Source organism: Micropterus salmoides, unplaced genomic scaffold (assembly GCF_014851395.1).
Source record: "Micropterus salmoides isolate LMB-PRFRI ecotype aquatic unplaced genomic scaffold, ASM1485139v1 Ms_hic_scaffold_17, whole genome shotgun sequence".
Lineage (NCBI taxonomy): Eukaryota > Metazoa > Chordata > Actinopteri > Centrarchiformes > Centrarchidae > Micropterus > Micropterus salmoides.
Genome location: NW_024040817.1, coordinates 9,546,677 through 9,563,453, shown reverse-complemented (window position 1 = coordinate 9,563,453; position 16,777 = coordinate 9,546,677). Strand labels below are relative to the sequence as shown.

General features: G+C 42.7%; 1 protein-coding gene across 18 annotated transcripts in view; it reads left to right on the top strand.

Moving 5' to 3' along the window:
* The window catches only part of macf1a (microtubule actin crosslinking factor 1a), a 235,337-nt gene that overhangs the window by 171,897 nt on the left and 46,663 nt on the right, over positions 1–16,777 (top strand). For all 18 annotated transcript variants that reach the window (XM_038724193.1, XM_038724189.1, XM_038724202.1 and 15 more), the window contains 2 exons: positions 796–1,113; positions 1,208–1,390. In XM_038724193.1, the coding sequence (XP_038580121.1) occupies positions 796–1,113; positions 1,208–1,390 (501 nt within the window). The remainder of the gene's footprint in view (positions 1–795; positions 1,114–1,207; positions 1,391–16,777) is intronic.

Here is a 16,777-nt window from a genome sequence, read left to right as displayed (position 1 = left end):
CGAGAGCAGAACAACTATAGCTGTTAGAAGAGATTGGCCATTTGAGTCACAGTAGTCATATATGGTCATTGTGGACATTCAACACTTTATCATAGTTTGAAATGTAAACCAGAGCTTTGAGAATTCATCACCCACAGTATTGCATCTATTTTCTGCAATCCAGCTTCCAAATATTCCATTTAAGGTTAAAGCCATCACAGGAACTCAACTGTACATAAAACCATCGCTGTTATTCACCAAGATTTTTTATTTCTCTCTTTAAAATATTGATCTGTGCTGTAGGAGATGATGCAGCCTGCTCTTAGATAATACTTGTCTCTTTGTTGTACTTACGCCGACAAAATCTATTTATACTTGCTGTTGTGTTGCATCATTTTCTAGTGTGGTCACACATTATTCTGTTCCAGTGGTTTGTTCAGTTTTGACAGGGAAAATATTACTACACAGGCTCCTCTGCTATCTGATGAATTTGTGGTTTGATTAGGTAATCTTTTTGTATCACACAAATATCATCACTGTCCTTGTTTCAGAGTAAAGTTCTGTTCTGTTTTGTTGGCGATTTTGTGACTAATTGACAAACAAATCCAGTCGGTGTCCTAAAAAGTAGACTTGCTCATTCACAATTTCACCTCCCCAGCTTTTCATTTTTTCATTATTTTTTTATTTGGTCTGATTGAGTGACACTTTGAATAAAAGTTATTACATGCCAGAAATACTACAGTGAGTAGAGAGACAATCTTTTGGCTTCTGTGCCTTTTCCTCTATCCACCTCTCTTTGTCTTTTTCCTCCATCAGATTGAGCAGTGCTGCTCCTCCCTGGAGTCCCGGCTACAAGGTGTCGGCGAGGTCCAGTCTCACGTGCGCGATGTCTTCTCACGTCTTTCCGACCTTGATGATGAACTGGACTCCCTCAGTCCTGTTGGACGTGATGCAGACTCCCTGGCTTCTCAGGCCGACGCCCTGAAGGGCTTCCTGTCTCGTCTGGCCAACCTCAGGACTGAGCTGGAGGGTCATGGGTCAGAGTGCACCACCATGCTACGGCGAGAAGGCTCCTCCCCTGACCTCCTGGCTCTCAGGAGGGAGACAGAGGCTCTGAGCCGCCAGGCTGGCAAGGTAAAGGGAGAAGGAAGATGGTGGTGGTTCACATAATTTGATGGTGGAATAGATTTGTGCAGTTATTGACTCCTTTATGTTCCCTCTTCTCCAGCTGAACGAGCGTGGCCAGGCTAGGTTGGACCAGATTGAGGACGCTGCTGACAGGGTCCGGGAGTTCTACAGGCAGGTGACCGATCTGCAAGGCCTGCTGGGAAAGGCCGAAGAGGGCCTGAATGCGCAGGGCATGGTCGGCACAGAGGTGGAGATGATCAAACAGCAGCTGCAGGAATTTAAGGTAGGATAGATGTCTTCTTCTTGCTGGTTATTTACATGGATGTGTTGTGGTGTGGATAAAAGTGTGCAGAAGTGGCAGTATTTCAATGGTTGTGCTATAGGAAAACATACTGTATCACTTTCTGAGAAGGTGATTGAAATCTGAATTGCACTAGTTTGTTATATCCTAATGTCCCCTTTCTTCAAAATGCCACTTGGTTTGGTTTATGGTTTTCTTTGGCAAGTACTACAGTACATACTTGAGTAGTGAGTACTGAATGAGTACACGTGTATTTTTCATTTGCTTAGGCAATAATATCCGCTTGATTGTGTGGGTAAAAACATGAGAGAATCAACTGAATTCAGGGTGAAAATGTTGTACGTGTTTTTCTTCACAGCCTTTTTCATTCCCTTCATGCTAATGAAATTAATTTGCACAGATAAACAGAAAACCTTCAGCGTTACGTGATCTTAGGTTTAGGGCACAGCTATGTGTGTGTGTGTGTGTGTGTCATGAATATTTGGAGAGCCTCTGAGGGGGTCTGTTTCAGTCTTTTCCCCTTGCTCATACCTCTAGAGACTATGAGGTAAGGGTTTCTGTGTGTTTCATGTTCTTATAACCTGAATGTACATTAACATATGGGGACGTCACCATGGGTTAGTGGGGTTGAGGCCTAAGAGGTGGTTTTAGGTTACTGTGGTTTTAGGTTAGCTTAAGGGGCTAGGGAATACATTATGTCCATGAGATGTCCCCATGGGAATAGTCGAACAAACGTATGTGTGTGTGTGTGTGTGTGAGGGGCTCCTGTGGTGTGTCAGGAGTCAGAGACGGTGATTAGTTGACTCACATATCTCTTTGAAAAGCCTGACACGCTGCTAAGTCATGCAGCTTTTTTCTCTGTAGGAAAGTTATGATGCTCTTTCAGAGTTTCTCTTAACATTTCCCACAAACACACTCTCTCTCCCCCTCCCCCCTCCCTCCTTCCCTCGCTCCATGATACACACACCATACTTCTTCCACTTCATGATGTTCAGGCACCACCCTTCTAGTTTTCTCAACTTGTTAGTCACTGTGGTGATGGACGCTGGTCTAAATTTTATACTTTGGCAAATCATGTGTCTCTCTTTTGTCCCTCTCTTGTAGTCAACAACACTTGGTACTATAAAAGTGTTGGCAATATCTGTACTGCCTCGGTTGTTGTTGTTGCTTTTACCCTTAAACCAGAGGTGCTCACAAGTCTCTGAGCTAGAGTCCAAGTCAAGTCTATGAGCATTTTTCTTGTCCTCTCACATGTGGCTGTGCACAGCAGATACGTAGTATGTGTTACGTAGGTAGGTTAAAGGTAACGCAGCAAGCTCATAAGACGTTTCCTAAAAATAAACATTGTTCATGAGTCCCGCACCTCGAATCCGAGTCAAGTCTGAAGTATTTTGAGGACAAGTCTCAAGTCGAGTGTGAAGTCACTGTGTGTGCAACTTAAGTGCGACTAGAGTCCATATTAAGAAGGTCCTCAGTGGTAGGCGTTTATTGGATGAGAATCACTTACCCAACCTTTAAATGATTATCACAATTGTTGATTAACTTTAATTGACTACTTGTAATTGTAAAAAGTCCTGGTGTAAACTGACAGTTACATACTGGATATAGAGTTGCTTTCTCTTTGCAACAGCAAGTGGACAAAACACATCCATGCCTCCAATTCTAGAAAGTCACTGAGTTATTTCACAATGTGAATATGTTTATACTTGGATGTAGTCTAAGCGAGGACGTTTGCCCAAAAACAGGCTTCACATAAATACATTTATTGTAGTATATTGTTTCCTTCTTGTGATATTTTTTACATTAAGACCAAAGCAACTGTAGCTTGTTTCTCCATTTAAAGAGAAAAATTCACTTTACTGTCTAGAATTGCACAGGAGCTAACCTCAGGAATGTGCTTTGCTGGCACCTCCATTGTATTTTATTGTGTTACTCCACTGCTTGTTTTATGGGTACAGGCTGCTCTTTCAGTCTGACTGCTATCATTAAAGAGTACATTTTCTTGCCATGATGTAACATCCTGTCCACTTTAGAAAACTATGAACGTATATTAGAGCTCAGGAGAAATATGCACGAATCCCCACACACAACCAGCACACTGTAACCGTTTTCTCCCATCTACATTTGCCGCAATGCTCAGAGAAGGTTATGCTTTTTAAAAAATGATTGATTCATGTGATATAAGCACTTATCATTTTCATGCATTTGAAAAATTTAGTAGGACTCCTGCACGTTCCCTAGTGATTTATCGGCTCCACTGTTAGAGATGTGTGGGTGGATCAAAGAACACTTTTCTCCTGTTTCTCTTCATCCTTGTTCCTACATTTTCATTCCTACTCTCTCTCCTTTTTTACCTTTTTTAATGTGATTATGTGGATATTTAGTGAAACATCTGCATTGCAGTCTGCATTTCTCTCTCGACCTACTAACCTTTCTGTGTCTGCTTGTTTCTTCTTCACTCCCTCTACCTGTTTCTGGGTCTCTCTGTCTGTCTCTCTCTCCCTCTCTCTCCGTCTCTTCTTCCCCCTCGTTGGTCTTTTAATGAGAGCAAGCCGAGCGAGTGTGTGGCACAGAACAAACAGACAGAGGAGATGAAGAGGTGTTGAGAGAAGGATGAGGCGAGGGAGAGAGAGATTCAGAGAGAGGTGGGAGAGAGAGCTGTGAAAAGCAAAATAGGCTACACTTGAAAAACGAGAGCCAGATCAGACAAAAGAGTGTGAAGCTGTATTTCGTCTGGTGTACAGCTAAATGAATCATGGCAGTGAGCAGGTTTAAAGATGCACTAAAGCTCCAAATGACTAGGAATAGTAAGAAATATTTCAGTCAACACATTGACGTGATTCAAAGACACAATTGATTTCTATTTCTTTCCTGATATGGCCCATCTCATACAGACAAAATGTAATATTGAACCAAAGGAAATCCTTAAGAAGCAGTTTTCCTATAATGTTTTCTTGATCTTGATCCCGGCATTAGGTTTTAAATTAGCATTTAAAGATACCATGGAGAAAATATTGGAAACAGTTGTGAATTTTAAGTTTTAAATGAATGTACCTGAGCAAACTAGAGGAATAACACTATTGGTCTCTTGCAAAATAATCCCAAACAACAATTTTTTGAATAAAGCAATTCCACAGATTGCTTATATTTCATATTTTTCATTGCATGTATATTATTTTTAAATATATATTTTTTATATGTCTTTACATTTAAAAAATGTAAATAAAAGAACTAAACTATTCAAGGCATTACTGAGCGTGGATGAAATAAATCTAAATTTAAGGCATTAATCGTGTTATTCGCACTGATTAAGATCAAGTGTGTGCTGAGTTGCAGACAGACTGTTGGCATACTGGGTGCAAAAGTAATAGCAGGGGCAGAATGTATAATAGCTACTGTCTGCGGGGTATGTAGAGCATGGAGAAATGGTCTGTCACTCTATCTGAGATGGATGGAGGGGTATTTATAGGAGGGCAACCAAGGGAGGATAGCAGGGGGGATATTGTCAAGAAAAGAGGAAAAAGATGTCATGAGAGCAGGATCACGAGAAAGATATGGAAATAATGATGAAAGATAAGAAGGCGATATAGTGAGAGGGGTTTTCCACATATTGTTTTTGTCCTCTATCTGACCCTTTTTTGACTCTATTTCATGTTGTAGCTACAGCTACATTTATTGCATCTATACTGCTCTAATTGTCTGAAGAGGGATAGCGGAGAAAAAAAAAGATTTTAAAATCTCTTTCAACCACTTTTTGAAGCCCCACCCCCTGTCCGGCTTTGTTTCTACCTCTCTCTACCTTCTCTCCCTCTCTCTCTTTCTCTGTAACCGATCCAGCTTGGCTCATTTCAAACCTAAACATGTCTGTCTGGCTCCAAAACAGACCAGGCCACCCCTTTCCTCATCCTTGCGTTCCCCTCCCCCACCAGACCCCATTTCCAATCCAGAGGGGTGATGTCATGCCGATGCTTAGGGCCTTGGGACGTGGTGTGTGTGTGTGTGTGTGTGTGTGTGTGTGTGTGTGTATGGTTGGAGGGCAGCCATGGGATAAGGGGTCATGGGAGTGGGAGGTGATGTTGTCAGATTATTTTTTAAACTTCCCAACAGTGATCTCACTGATAATTACTGGGTCAATAAGAGAAAGAGAGCGAGCATTCTTCATCTTTCTGCTTCTTAACAAAAGTTTGCACTAGTTCATAATACAGTACAAATGTGTGTGTGTGTATGTGTATGTATATACACTCACCTAAAGGATTATTAGGAACACCTGTTCAATTTCTCATTAATGCAATTATCTAATCAACCAATCACATGGCAGTTGCTTCAATGCATTTAGGGGTGTGGTCCTGGTCAAGACAATCTCCTGAACTCCAAACTGAATGTCAGAATGGGAAAGAAAGGTGATTTAAGCAATTTTGAGCGTGGCATGGTTGTTGGTGCCAGACGGGTCGGTCTGAGTATTTCACAATCTGCTCAGTTACTGGGATTTTCATGCACAACCATTTCTAGGGTTTACAAAGAATGGTGTGAAAAGGGAAAAACATCCAGTATGCGGCAGTCCTGTGGGCGAAAATGCCTCGTTGATGCTAGAGGTCAGAGGAGAATGGGCCGACTGATTCAAGCTGATAGAAGAGCAACTTTGACTGAAATAACCACTCGTTACAACCGAGGTAAAGCAAAGCATTTGTGAAGCCACAACACGCACAACCTTGAGGCGGATGGGCTACAACAGCAGAAGACCCCACTGGTACCACTCATCTCCACTACAAATAGGAAAAAGAGGCTACAATTTGCAAGAGCTCACCAAAATTGGACAGTTGAAGACTGGAAAAATGTTGCCTGGTCTGATGAGTCTCGATTTCTGTTGAGACATTCAGATGGTAGAGTCAGAATTTGGCGTAAACAGAATGAGAACATGGATCCATCATGCCTTGTTACCACTGTGCAGGCTGGTGGTGGTGGTGTAATGGTGTGGGGGATGTTTTCTTGGCACACTTTAGGCCCCTTAGTGCCAGTTGGGCATCGTTTAAATGCCACGGCCTACCTGAGCATTGTTTCTGACCATGTCACAAAGCTCGAATCATTTCAAATTGGTTTCTTGAACATGACAATGAGTTCACTGTACTAAAATGGCCCCCACAGTCACCACATCTCAACCCAATAGAGCATCTTGGGGATGTGGTGGAACGGGAGCTTCGTGCCCTGGATGTGCATCCCACAAATCTCCATCAACTGCAAGATGCTATCCTATCAAATAACACCTTGTTGAATCAATGCCACATAGAATTAAGGTAGTTCTGAAGGCGAAAGGGGGTCAAACACAGTATTAGTATGTTGTTCCTAATAATCCTTTAGGTGAGTGTGTGTGTGTGTGTGTGTGTGTGTGTGTGTGTGTGTGTGTGTGTGTGTGTGTGTATATATATATATATATATAAAATCTGTCATGAAAACTTAATACTTTTTTGGTGCCAACTGAAATGTGTCTCTAACGCCAATAATCGTAAGCTACCATCAAATGTCTGGTGAGACTGTCTGGTCTTGTTTACATCTCTGAATGTAATTATTTGATTACATTCTGCTTGAGTTGAACTTCAGACTATTTTGTTTAATCAAAGTTCTTGTATGGCTGCTTTTGGTCAAACAACATCTAACATTTGAGAACTTTCATTACATGAAAAAAATGTTTTGTGGGAAAATATGTTTTTATATCTTTGTTTTATTGGTATTGGTACCAAAAGTTAGGTAGGCTTTTGTACTATTATACAACATAAGGAAAATCAGGCCCTACCTCACTCACTACGTCACCCAGATTCTGGTACAGGCCATGGTTATCTCTCGCCTCGACTATTGCAATGCCCTCCTAGCAGGTCTTCCAGCTTGTGTGGTGAAACCCCTACAAATGGTTCAGAACGCAGCAGCGCGTCTGGTTTTTGATCAGCCCAAAAGGACTCATGTCACTCCATTACTGTGTGACCTCGATGGTGGAACAAGCTACCACACGCCATCAGAGCAGGGGCGTCCCTCTCTAACTTCAAGAAGCTCTTGAAAACTCATCTCTTCCGAGAACACTAACATGCACTTCCTGTGCTCTTCTTCTTCTATCCCCATACAATTATCTTGTATTGATTGCACTTTTTTGTTTTGATTGCACTTTTTGTTAACTCTTACTTCCTTCCTTAGGTATTTACCCCATTGATGTGATATGTACTACGAGCTCTTACTAGTATTTATTGCTGCTCTTACTAGTATGTATTGTCAGTTGTAGATCTGTATTTGATGCTCTGTTGATGCTTGTATGTTATTCTTCAAATGTAAGTTGCTTTGGATAAAAGAGTCTGCCAAATGAGTAAATGTAAATGTACTGGTCAACATGAAAACACACAGAAAGCAGCACGTTAGCAAAGTAGCAACTTCAGTCTTCTGTCAGTGGCTTCACAGGATGCGTTCAGACACCTTACTGAGTGTAGGTCATTCGAATTTTAGCAGTGCTCAGAAGCCAAGACACAATTACTGTAATTGTATGTGTAAAATGAAAGAAAATAGACGCAGCATGTGTAGACAGAATTCCCACATTGGAATGAATCCTAAATGCAGAGTGTCCCATTTTGTAGATGAGAAAAAGACACATTCCTGCGACACATTGATAAGTGTCCAAAATCTCAATTTAGTGTCCACTAACAGAGCAAAGTACTGAGTGTTAATTCTACAACAAGAAGCAAATGAGTGAACAAGGAAGTAATTCTGACAAAACCTAAGTTTTATATCACAAACAGAATCAAAAGGTTTCCCTCGGTTTCCCAGCCAGTGTTGCTATTTATCATGTACATGTTTATACATGGCCACCCTCTCTGCACATATGTGCTACTGTGGAATCTGTGTTTGTATATAGGGTTGCTCTGTGGGCCGATGAGAGGCGCGTGTGTGCATGCACTCTGCATCAGGGGATGCTTCTAATTCCAGTCTTTTTCAGGGTGCAATCTGGAATCTCAGCTGTCTCCTCACCCCACCCTCACACACAAATACACACACACACACACACTAGGGTGTGGCATCAACATCCCTCTGCATGCCCCTGGCTCCCTCCGTCCCTAAGCAGCTGACAGAGTCTCTGGATGGGATGAGAGCACACACACACCCACAGGTTTTTTAGCCGAGTGGTGTTACAAGGCACTAAACCCGTATCTGCAGATGGACATTCCTGGGAAGGGCTGGTTAGTCTGGGTGACATAGAAAAGGAGGTGTGTGTGTGTTTTTGAAATCCCTGTCCTAAATCATGACTGCATGCCTCCCCTGTCTTCACCCCCTCCATCTCCTTCTGCCTCACACCTTTCACCTCCTCCTCTGTATTATTTTACCCTCGTCTCTCTTATAGTCTCTCCTCTCCACCTCATCATCCGGTAGTCTTTACTCCTTGGAGAATCTGTAAGCCAGTGACTCACTGTCCTTCCCCGCACCAACTGTGTCAGCATCTATTTAATGATGGGAGTAGAAGTGAGGCCAAACTGGGCCAGCAGCTCACCGGTTGTCTTTGGGCCCATGCTGTGAGGCTAGAATGTGGCCTAATTTTCACCTATAAAGCTGCTTACACATTAAAATTTTAGTAATTAGCAGTTAGTGAGTCAAAAATATACCTTTTGACTTTAGAATCTGCCAAAAAACACTACTCTTGCTTGTAAAATACATTATTTTCCATTGTTGACCTGATAGAAATATACCATGTGTTAAAACAAGCACATGCAGTGCAACCTGTGATGTGATTTAGAGAGCCCATATTTGATGTGGATGACTCAGACGCCCTCAATAACATTTCTTTTCAGGTCTGGTAATCATAAATCATTAGTGACATATAAAACTCCACAGTAAAACTGCATGTCCAGCTTTTCAAAGGTTACTGCAAAAGAGTCTAACTGAAAAACAAGTGTTTTTAACTCTGATACACATTTGATGTTGTATGAGTGACATATACTGCCTTCTGCAGAAATATGCTCTCATTGTCCTACTGAAAACATATCTATGTAAAATCTTAAAACCACATGATGAAACTGACAAGCACAAAACGAGCAGATGAAAAATAAACACTGTTGAAGTACATTTTTTAACCACCCCCATTTAGACTGTACCTAATGAGCTTCAGCAGGATTTGAAATCTGTTTGCAGCCATGTTGTTTAACTCGGTTTAAACTCAAAGGTTGCAGTCAGTCGGAACAGTTCAGTGTGTCAGACCCCAGTAACCCTTCCATGACTCCCCTGCTAAACCAAATCACACGTCATCTGGACGGCGGCGCTATTTATGGGCTCTCTGGATTTTCCTGGACTACTTTCTGTCTTTCTGTTCTCTTTCTGTCTGCGTCTTCATGTTTGTGTGTGTGTGTGTGTGTGACACTCACTTTGTCTATATGTGTGTTGTGCATGACTCTTATTTCTGTCTGCGTGTGTTCGTTTCGTCTCTCTAAGGGGCTGATTGGATCACGCTAATATCATTTCTCTAATCACATATCCTGATTCGTCCAGGCGAACTTTCTTGTATCCTGCTGCCACACACAAACAAATAAATTCACACACACAGATTTCTCACCTCTGATTGAGTGATTGATATGACTTGGGATTGTTTTTTCTAAATATGTCTGGGCTGGTGTGTGTGTGGGTAACGTCTTAGCCTTTTCACTCTCAGGTCCTGGATTGTTTCAGCTGTTGTGAATTAGAAAGGCATGCCATGGCTCAGCCCAGCCTTCTCACTCTCCGTCTTTTTCCCATTTCCTTCTCTCAAATCAGTGCAATCCAATATAGTCTCTTGAGATGAGTTGGGAGAAATATTAATTATATATGTCCAAAAAGAATATTTAGCAACATAAATTAATTGTTTTTCCTCTAACAAAATTATGTTTAAGGTCATGTTGGGAAAACAAACATTCACTTTCTTAACACATATGTAATAGATATTAGGTAGTTTCAAAAGAAGACTAGACATTCATTTTGTATCACATTACTGAGAGCAGAAAAAACTGAGACAGAGAAACATTGAAGAATGGAGTCAAAGCAAAAACACACTGTATACTTAAACACATTTATTCTATCTGTCTATGAAATATAGTAGAGAAAAAACAAATATATATAAGTAGGGCTAAACGATTTTGAAAAATATCTAATTGCAATTATTTTTGACAGATATTGCAATTGTGATATGATTGGTGATGTTGAAGGGAATGATTATTTTTACATCATTATTCTAATTTTCATTGAAAAACATAATAAAATGATTAAGGTGTGAGTCCAAGATGTTTTATAAGTCTTTTAAATATAATGTGTAGGCCAGGACATCTCTGCAGCATGACAATAATTAATTTAAAATGGTATTTAACAAACAATATAAAACACCTTTAACAAATATTGCGCCCTTTAGATTTGAATAGAACATATAGCGTTTTTGATATAATTTTGATTCATTGTTTAGCCCTATTTATAGGTGATAATGTTAACATGCAGTACATCATAACAAGTAGGAAACATCTGATAAAAAAAAAACACAAACAGTGATTATTGTGGGACAGATAATTCATATTATTCATGTTTTTTTTCAAGATGTACTGTAGTTGACCTCAGTTTACAGTGGTGTTTTTTAAACTTGTGATGATTGCATACCAGCTAATTTGCAGCAACATAATAAAGGAAATAAAGAAACAGAAATACTGAGACTTTTGGAAAGATCCAGGTGAGAAGGAGAACCAGGTGGGTGTGTGGATGTGTGGGATGTGGAGGCGGCTCAAAGAAAAAAGAGAAGTGGACTTTGAGTGTGTGAGCCAAAAGAGAGATCACCTCTAGCATTGACCTTTCAGCAGGCAGCCTCACAGGTGTTGTTTGGTGTGTGGGTGTTGGGGGTGGGTGAGAAAGAGGAGGTCATTGAGAGAAAGAAGAGAGGATAAGCCTATTTTTACCACACTAAAACTCCCAAAATGGTGTAAACCACCGCAGAGAATTGAACTCCAGAGTGTTTATAATGTGGAAAGTCCTTCCTGCATTTATCACACATGGACATTAAACTCCAACTGTAACATAGACTGCTGGCTGCCAGCTGAATGAAAGCCTCACACACACTGAAAACAAGGCTGGGGAAAGTGTGAAGTTTTTATTTGCCTAAAAGAATGTGTGTGTGTGTGCGTGCGTGCGCATTCGCGCACATGCAGACTAACTTGCTGTTAAATTTAAAAGCACACAAGTAGTTGCCCACCTGCACACGTACTCGGAGCAAATCAGTCATAAAATCTGCAAAGTCTGAAACTGCCAGCGTGATGGTGGAGATACCTGCCATATTTGCTTAGAGGTGTGTGTGTGTGTGTGTGTGTGTGTGCTCGTGCTCCGTCCAGGTCTCTTTTGTGTCTGTTTCTGCCTGAGGTAGGTTGAGAACAATACATGCTTTCACACACACACACACACACATGCAGGCAGGTGAAATACTCTGCTAGTTAATATAAAACTACTCCTGAGAGTTGGAAAGAAAGAGGGAGGGTAAGGAGAGAAAGCAAAATGGCAGCTACATTTTTCCTGCCGTCAGGTTACCACAGAGGGGAGCGGAGAGCGAGACAGTGGAGAGAGATTGAAAAACAAGTCTTTGAGGAAGAAAATGACATTAAATGACAGCATGTTGAAGAGATGGATTATGGATTTACTCTAGCTTGGGAGAGAGAAATGAAAGGAGAGAGGCAGAGTAAAGTATATTTTCCTGTCGACAGGTGTTCCCCCATGAGCAAATAAACGACCCAGAAAAGTCAATAATACATACTTTACGCCCTCCACCTGTGTTTGTGTTTATGCCACTTAGCTGCACTAAGTGGTTTCAAGCCTCTAGACACAGACAATGGCAGTGTGAGTCTTTAACCACAACAGTACTGCGTGTGAATAACAAGCCATTTAGTGGATCCTGTGATCCAAAGTGCTACACAGTACCAGCTGTAAAGTTTTGCACCATAGTATGACTCCCAGGGAAAATTAAACCCCTAATCCTCTCATCCCTTCACTCCTCTCTCAACACCCTCCCTCCTCCTCTTTCTGTCAGTTCTGTGACTCTTTAACTGGCCAGGACGACTGAGGAATGAATGAAAATGATAGGAGAGGCGGCGAGCAGGGGGGAGATCCACAGGGGAATCAAGTTTAATCTTAAACAGACATGGGGGGGCCATGGGTGGAGGCATAGACTCTGCCCATGTCAATAGTCAGTGAGGGAGAGGAAGAAGGGGTAGGGTAAAGGTCATTTCAATGAGCAAATTAAATTAGCTTAATCAATCCCTCTTTGTCCTTTATGCCTCCTTCACTTTAATATATTTTGGTTCTTTTCCCCCACTGCCTATCCGTCCATCTCTCCTGGTAGCTGGCCCACATTTGTGAGGGCTTGGATTCAAATGTTGTTGTGGTCTGTGTAGAGGGTATCGTCGGTTAGCCGTGGGTCACACGAGAGTTTTTGAGCTCTGCAGTGCGTGTGTGGGTGTGTGTAGCAAACCAGTGACAAACCCCTTTTGTTTCTATGAAGACGTTTGCCTTGGATGCGGCAATGACAGCTGCAGTGCAACTGACAGAGAGGGGGTGGGTGGTTGGAGCGGGTAGGGAGGGGGGGAGGTAGGGCGGGCTGTTAAAAAGAAAGAGTGGAGTATTTAGCATATTTGACATGCAGGCCACGGGCTGCTCTGTGCAACAGTTGAGAGAGAGAGAGAGAGAGAGAGAGAGAGAGCTCCTCTTGTGAGTATTGGAAATGTATTTTGAGGCAGGAGTGAGCAAGAAAGAAAAAGCAGGCTTGCTTTGGTTCAGATCAAACCAAGCTCTGCCAGACTGCTTTAAACAAACAGACTTGCTGAAAAAGGAGGGCATAAGAGAGGAGGAGGAGGAATGCCACAACTGGCCCTGAGAAGCCTGTAAGATATTTTGATAACAAGAGAAAAACAAAGTGGCTTGAAGCCCCCTGCCTCTGCTTTGGGGCTGCAGGTTGCCTTTTTTGCTGGTATCCCCCTGCTGACTGACTGGGTGGCTGTTCAGAGGTTTTGTGTGGCATCCTGAAGAAACAGACAGCTCCCCCCCCCCCCCCCCCTCTCTCCTGTTTTTTTGTGCACAGCCCCTTTTCCTCTTGGCCCCTCAGTCTACACACACACCCCAGCCGGATTGGGTTTCAGTGAAGGCGCAGACGGGAATGCACAAGTGGAGTCTGTGAATATCACAGACTTTTGTGTGTCTATATCTTTTCCATATTTATTTTCTTACACCGGGAACTCCTTTGCTACTACTGACTCTACTTCAGCAAGGATTGTGGCTGAACTGGAAAACTATGAAAACTCTGACGAAGGAGGAAATAATGGAGTGAATAAAAACAAACTGAACACTGCCTTGTCTGCCTACGGCCTGGACAATCACTTTGTGGGGGGGTGGGGGGGACAGCTCATTACTGATAAGCCTTTTTCTCTCCCGTTGGCTAACAGTCCCGCCCCCTCTCACCCTACCTCCATTCCTCCCTCCTTTCTGCTGTCTTTCTTTTTCTTTGACTCTGTATCATTTCTCTCTCAAAGGACAGTGTTTTTTGTGCTCATATGGGGTGGGGGGATGAGGAGGGTTGCCCTCAGAGAATTAAGAATGGATTACAAAGCTCTGATGAATGTAGCTAAGGAAAGTAAGTGAGATACTATAGTATATACACCGCCTGCTTGCCTGGAGGAAACCCTCATCTGGGTCATATTACAGTATATTAAAACATTTTGGCTCATTCCTCTTTTTATTTTTCTTCCTGTATTTATTTGGAAACGGTTTTAATAGCAGAATGTTGTTCGCTGCGCAGCGTGGGATAATCAGCTGCATTTCTGTATTCAGCTGATATTTTTTGGTAACGAGCAAAATCGTCCTCTGCACAACTCTCTTTCTCTCTGGCTCCACGCCCCCTCTTAACACCGTGGCTCCCTCTCTATCGCCTCTTAACTCCTGTACACCTCTCTCCCTCTCTCTCTCTCTCTCTTACCCCCTCTCTCTGTCTCGTGTTTTTTCTTCTTTTTTTCAGTAGAGAGGAAACCAGCATGATTGGAGCACTTCCTGTGTTTTAATACCAGTGCAGGAAACAGAACAAACGGAGCTGAATTCAAACACAAACAGCAAGAGAGCAGGGAGGGAGGTGGAGAGAGAGCGAGAGAGAGAGAGAAGGGACATGTGAGTGAGTGAGTGTGTGAGAGAGAGAGAGAGAGAGAGAGTAGACGAGGGGGGAGCGGCATGAGAGTGAGAGGAAAAGAGGGAGATTTTTTTAGCAGCTGCAAACCATTTCAGCTGTGTAGTGGCCTGAGAACAGAGACTGGGAGTGAAAGAAAGAGAGAGCCCACACGTCTCTAAGAGAGAAAGAAAGAAAGAAAGGAAAAAGAGGGAAGAGGAACTGGGATTGCGTGGCACTTTGTCTCCTTCTCAGTACGGAGTCAGTAGCAGGAGAAAGAAGACGGCAAAGAAGAGAGCGAAAGGGAAGGGAGCGTGTCCTGGGATTGTCTGCTGGTAAAGAGGGGGAAGACGCTGCCTGCAAAGCAAAGCTTGGACTGGAGCTGCGAGGGCTGTCTGGGTCTTTGCCCTCTGGATACAGTCCCACGACTCACTGCTCTGCCCTCCTCGCCGCTTGCCTGGCTGGTCCAGGATCGTGCCCCAAGCCCCCCTTTTCTATCTACCCTCAGATGCCCTCTTTCACTCCAGCCTCACGCCCTCCAAGATCCTGCCTGCTTTCAATCTACTGTTCCACCCCTCCCCTGGAGCTGTGGATGATCAGAGGATGAGAGAGAAAGAAAGAAAGATAAAAGAAAATAACTGAAACATTGACAAGGATTTCTTCACGCAAAAGCCGACTGCTTTTGTCTTTGTTCTGGATGTAGCGTTTTCTTCAAATGCTAGACTCTATGGATGATAGGGGGATTTTCTTTCACCAATGATGACTGTTATGATGGTGATGAAATGTCTTACACAAAATTAGGGTTTGTCCTGCAGGCACAAAGCCCTGATTCTTTGTGATGGAAGCAGAGGACAGAAAAAGAAAAGCTGTGTACTGCTTGAACACTCACTGGACCACAAAGTGGTAGTGACTTGGTAAAGGGATTTCTATTTTCATGGTCTTTCAAGTTTTTTTTTGAAAAAGCTTTAAAGGATAGACATTATCTATATTTTTTGGTCTTTCGTTTACTGGATTTCATTTTATCATTCATTTTTCCAGCAAGGAACATTTTTTTAACAAAATTCATGGAGTATTGTTCTTTCCTTTTCATTGCACCCCACGCAGCCTTTCTTTTATATAACAGTGAGTGGGTTTTCTCACCTTAAAAGGAGACTGTTACACTTCTCTGCCTGCCTCTCACTGAGACTGTTCAAGTTGTCCAAGCCCTTGCTGCCTTTTCCTGTTGTGCTACAGAGAGGAGAGGAGAGGAGACCGGAAAGGAACGAGGCAGGAGCTTAGTGAGAGCATAAAAGGGGTCAAGGAATGAGTTGCTATACATGAATATGGAGGTGAGACCTGTACTCTGTGCTTCTGACAGCAAAACAAAGGGGTGTTATCTGCATGGTGCTCACCTCACCTTGGACTTTGTACTTCTTAGAGAGGGAGATCATGACTGTTTCTTTCCCTCCCTCACTCTGTTCATCCCTCCACCTCTCCCTCATTCCTAACAGTCTTTCAAATAAACATCGCTGGTGATTAATATGGTGCCGAGGGGGTGGGCTGTCTCTCTCACTCCCTCACTGATGCCATGCAGCATCTCAGAAAGACCAAGGAAATGCACAACTGTTGAAGTGACATAGGCAAGAACGCTTCATACTCCAGTGGAAGGATACTGTGGATGATAACACTTTGGACATTTTTTAGAATGTGAAACCTGAAGGATTTGTTAAATGCAGCCAAATGGACAGTGTGATCTTGTGGATTATTGGACTGGGGACAATTGAAGGTAAAGGAGTTCATTATCCTCAAAGAGCCCTTTTTTGCATACCGTTTTTTATTTAATTTCTCTGTGCCGTGCCACACCTGCACCTTATACAATAGGGTTTCTGTGACAGCCCAGCAGAAGTGAAAAGAACAGAATGGGGAAGCCACTGAGTCGTCCGGACTGCCTGAGGCAGAACCCTCGCTGCCTTGGAAAAGGTGATGAGGATGAGGCATACATAGAGGATTGCTACGTCCCCCAGCGATCCATATATGATACTATGCGCATCAACGAACAGATTGACCAAGGGACCAAACTGTGTCAACCTTCCAGGAGCACTCTAGGCTCTGGTGGGGAGGTGAGAGCAGACGGAAGTACACTATCCAGCAATGGCACCATTGGAGCTGATTTAGGTGGTGTTTTTGTCTCCAGGAATGCAGACAATGCAGGTGGAGCAAAG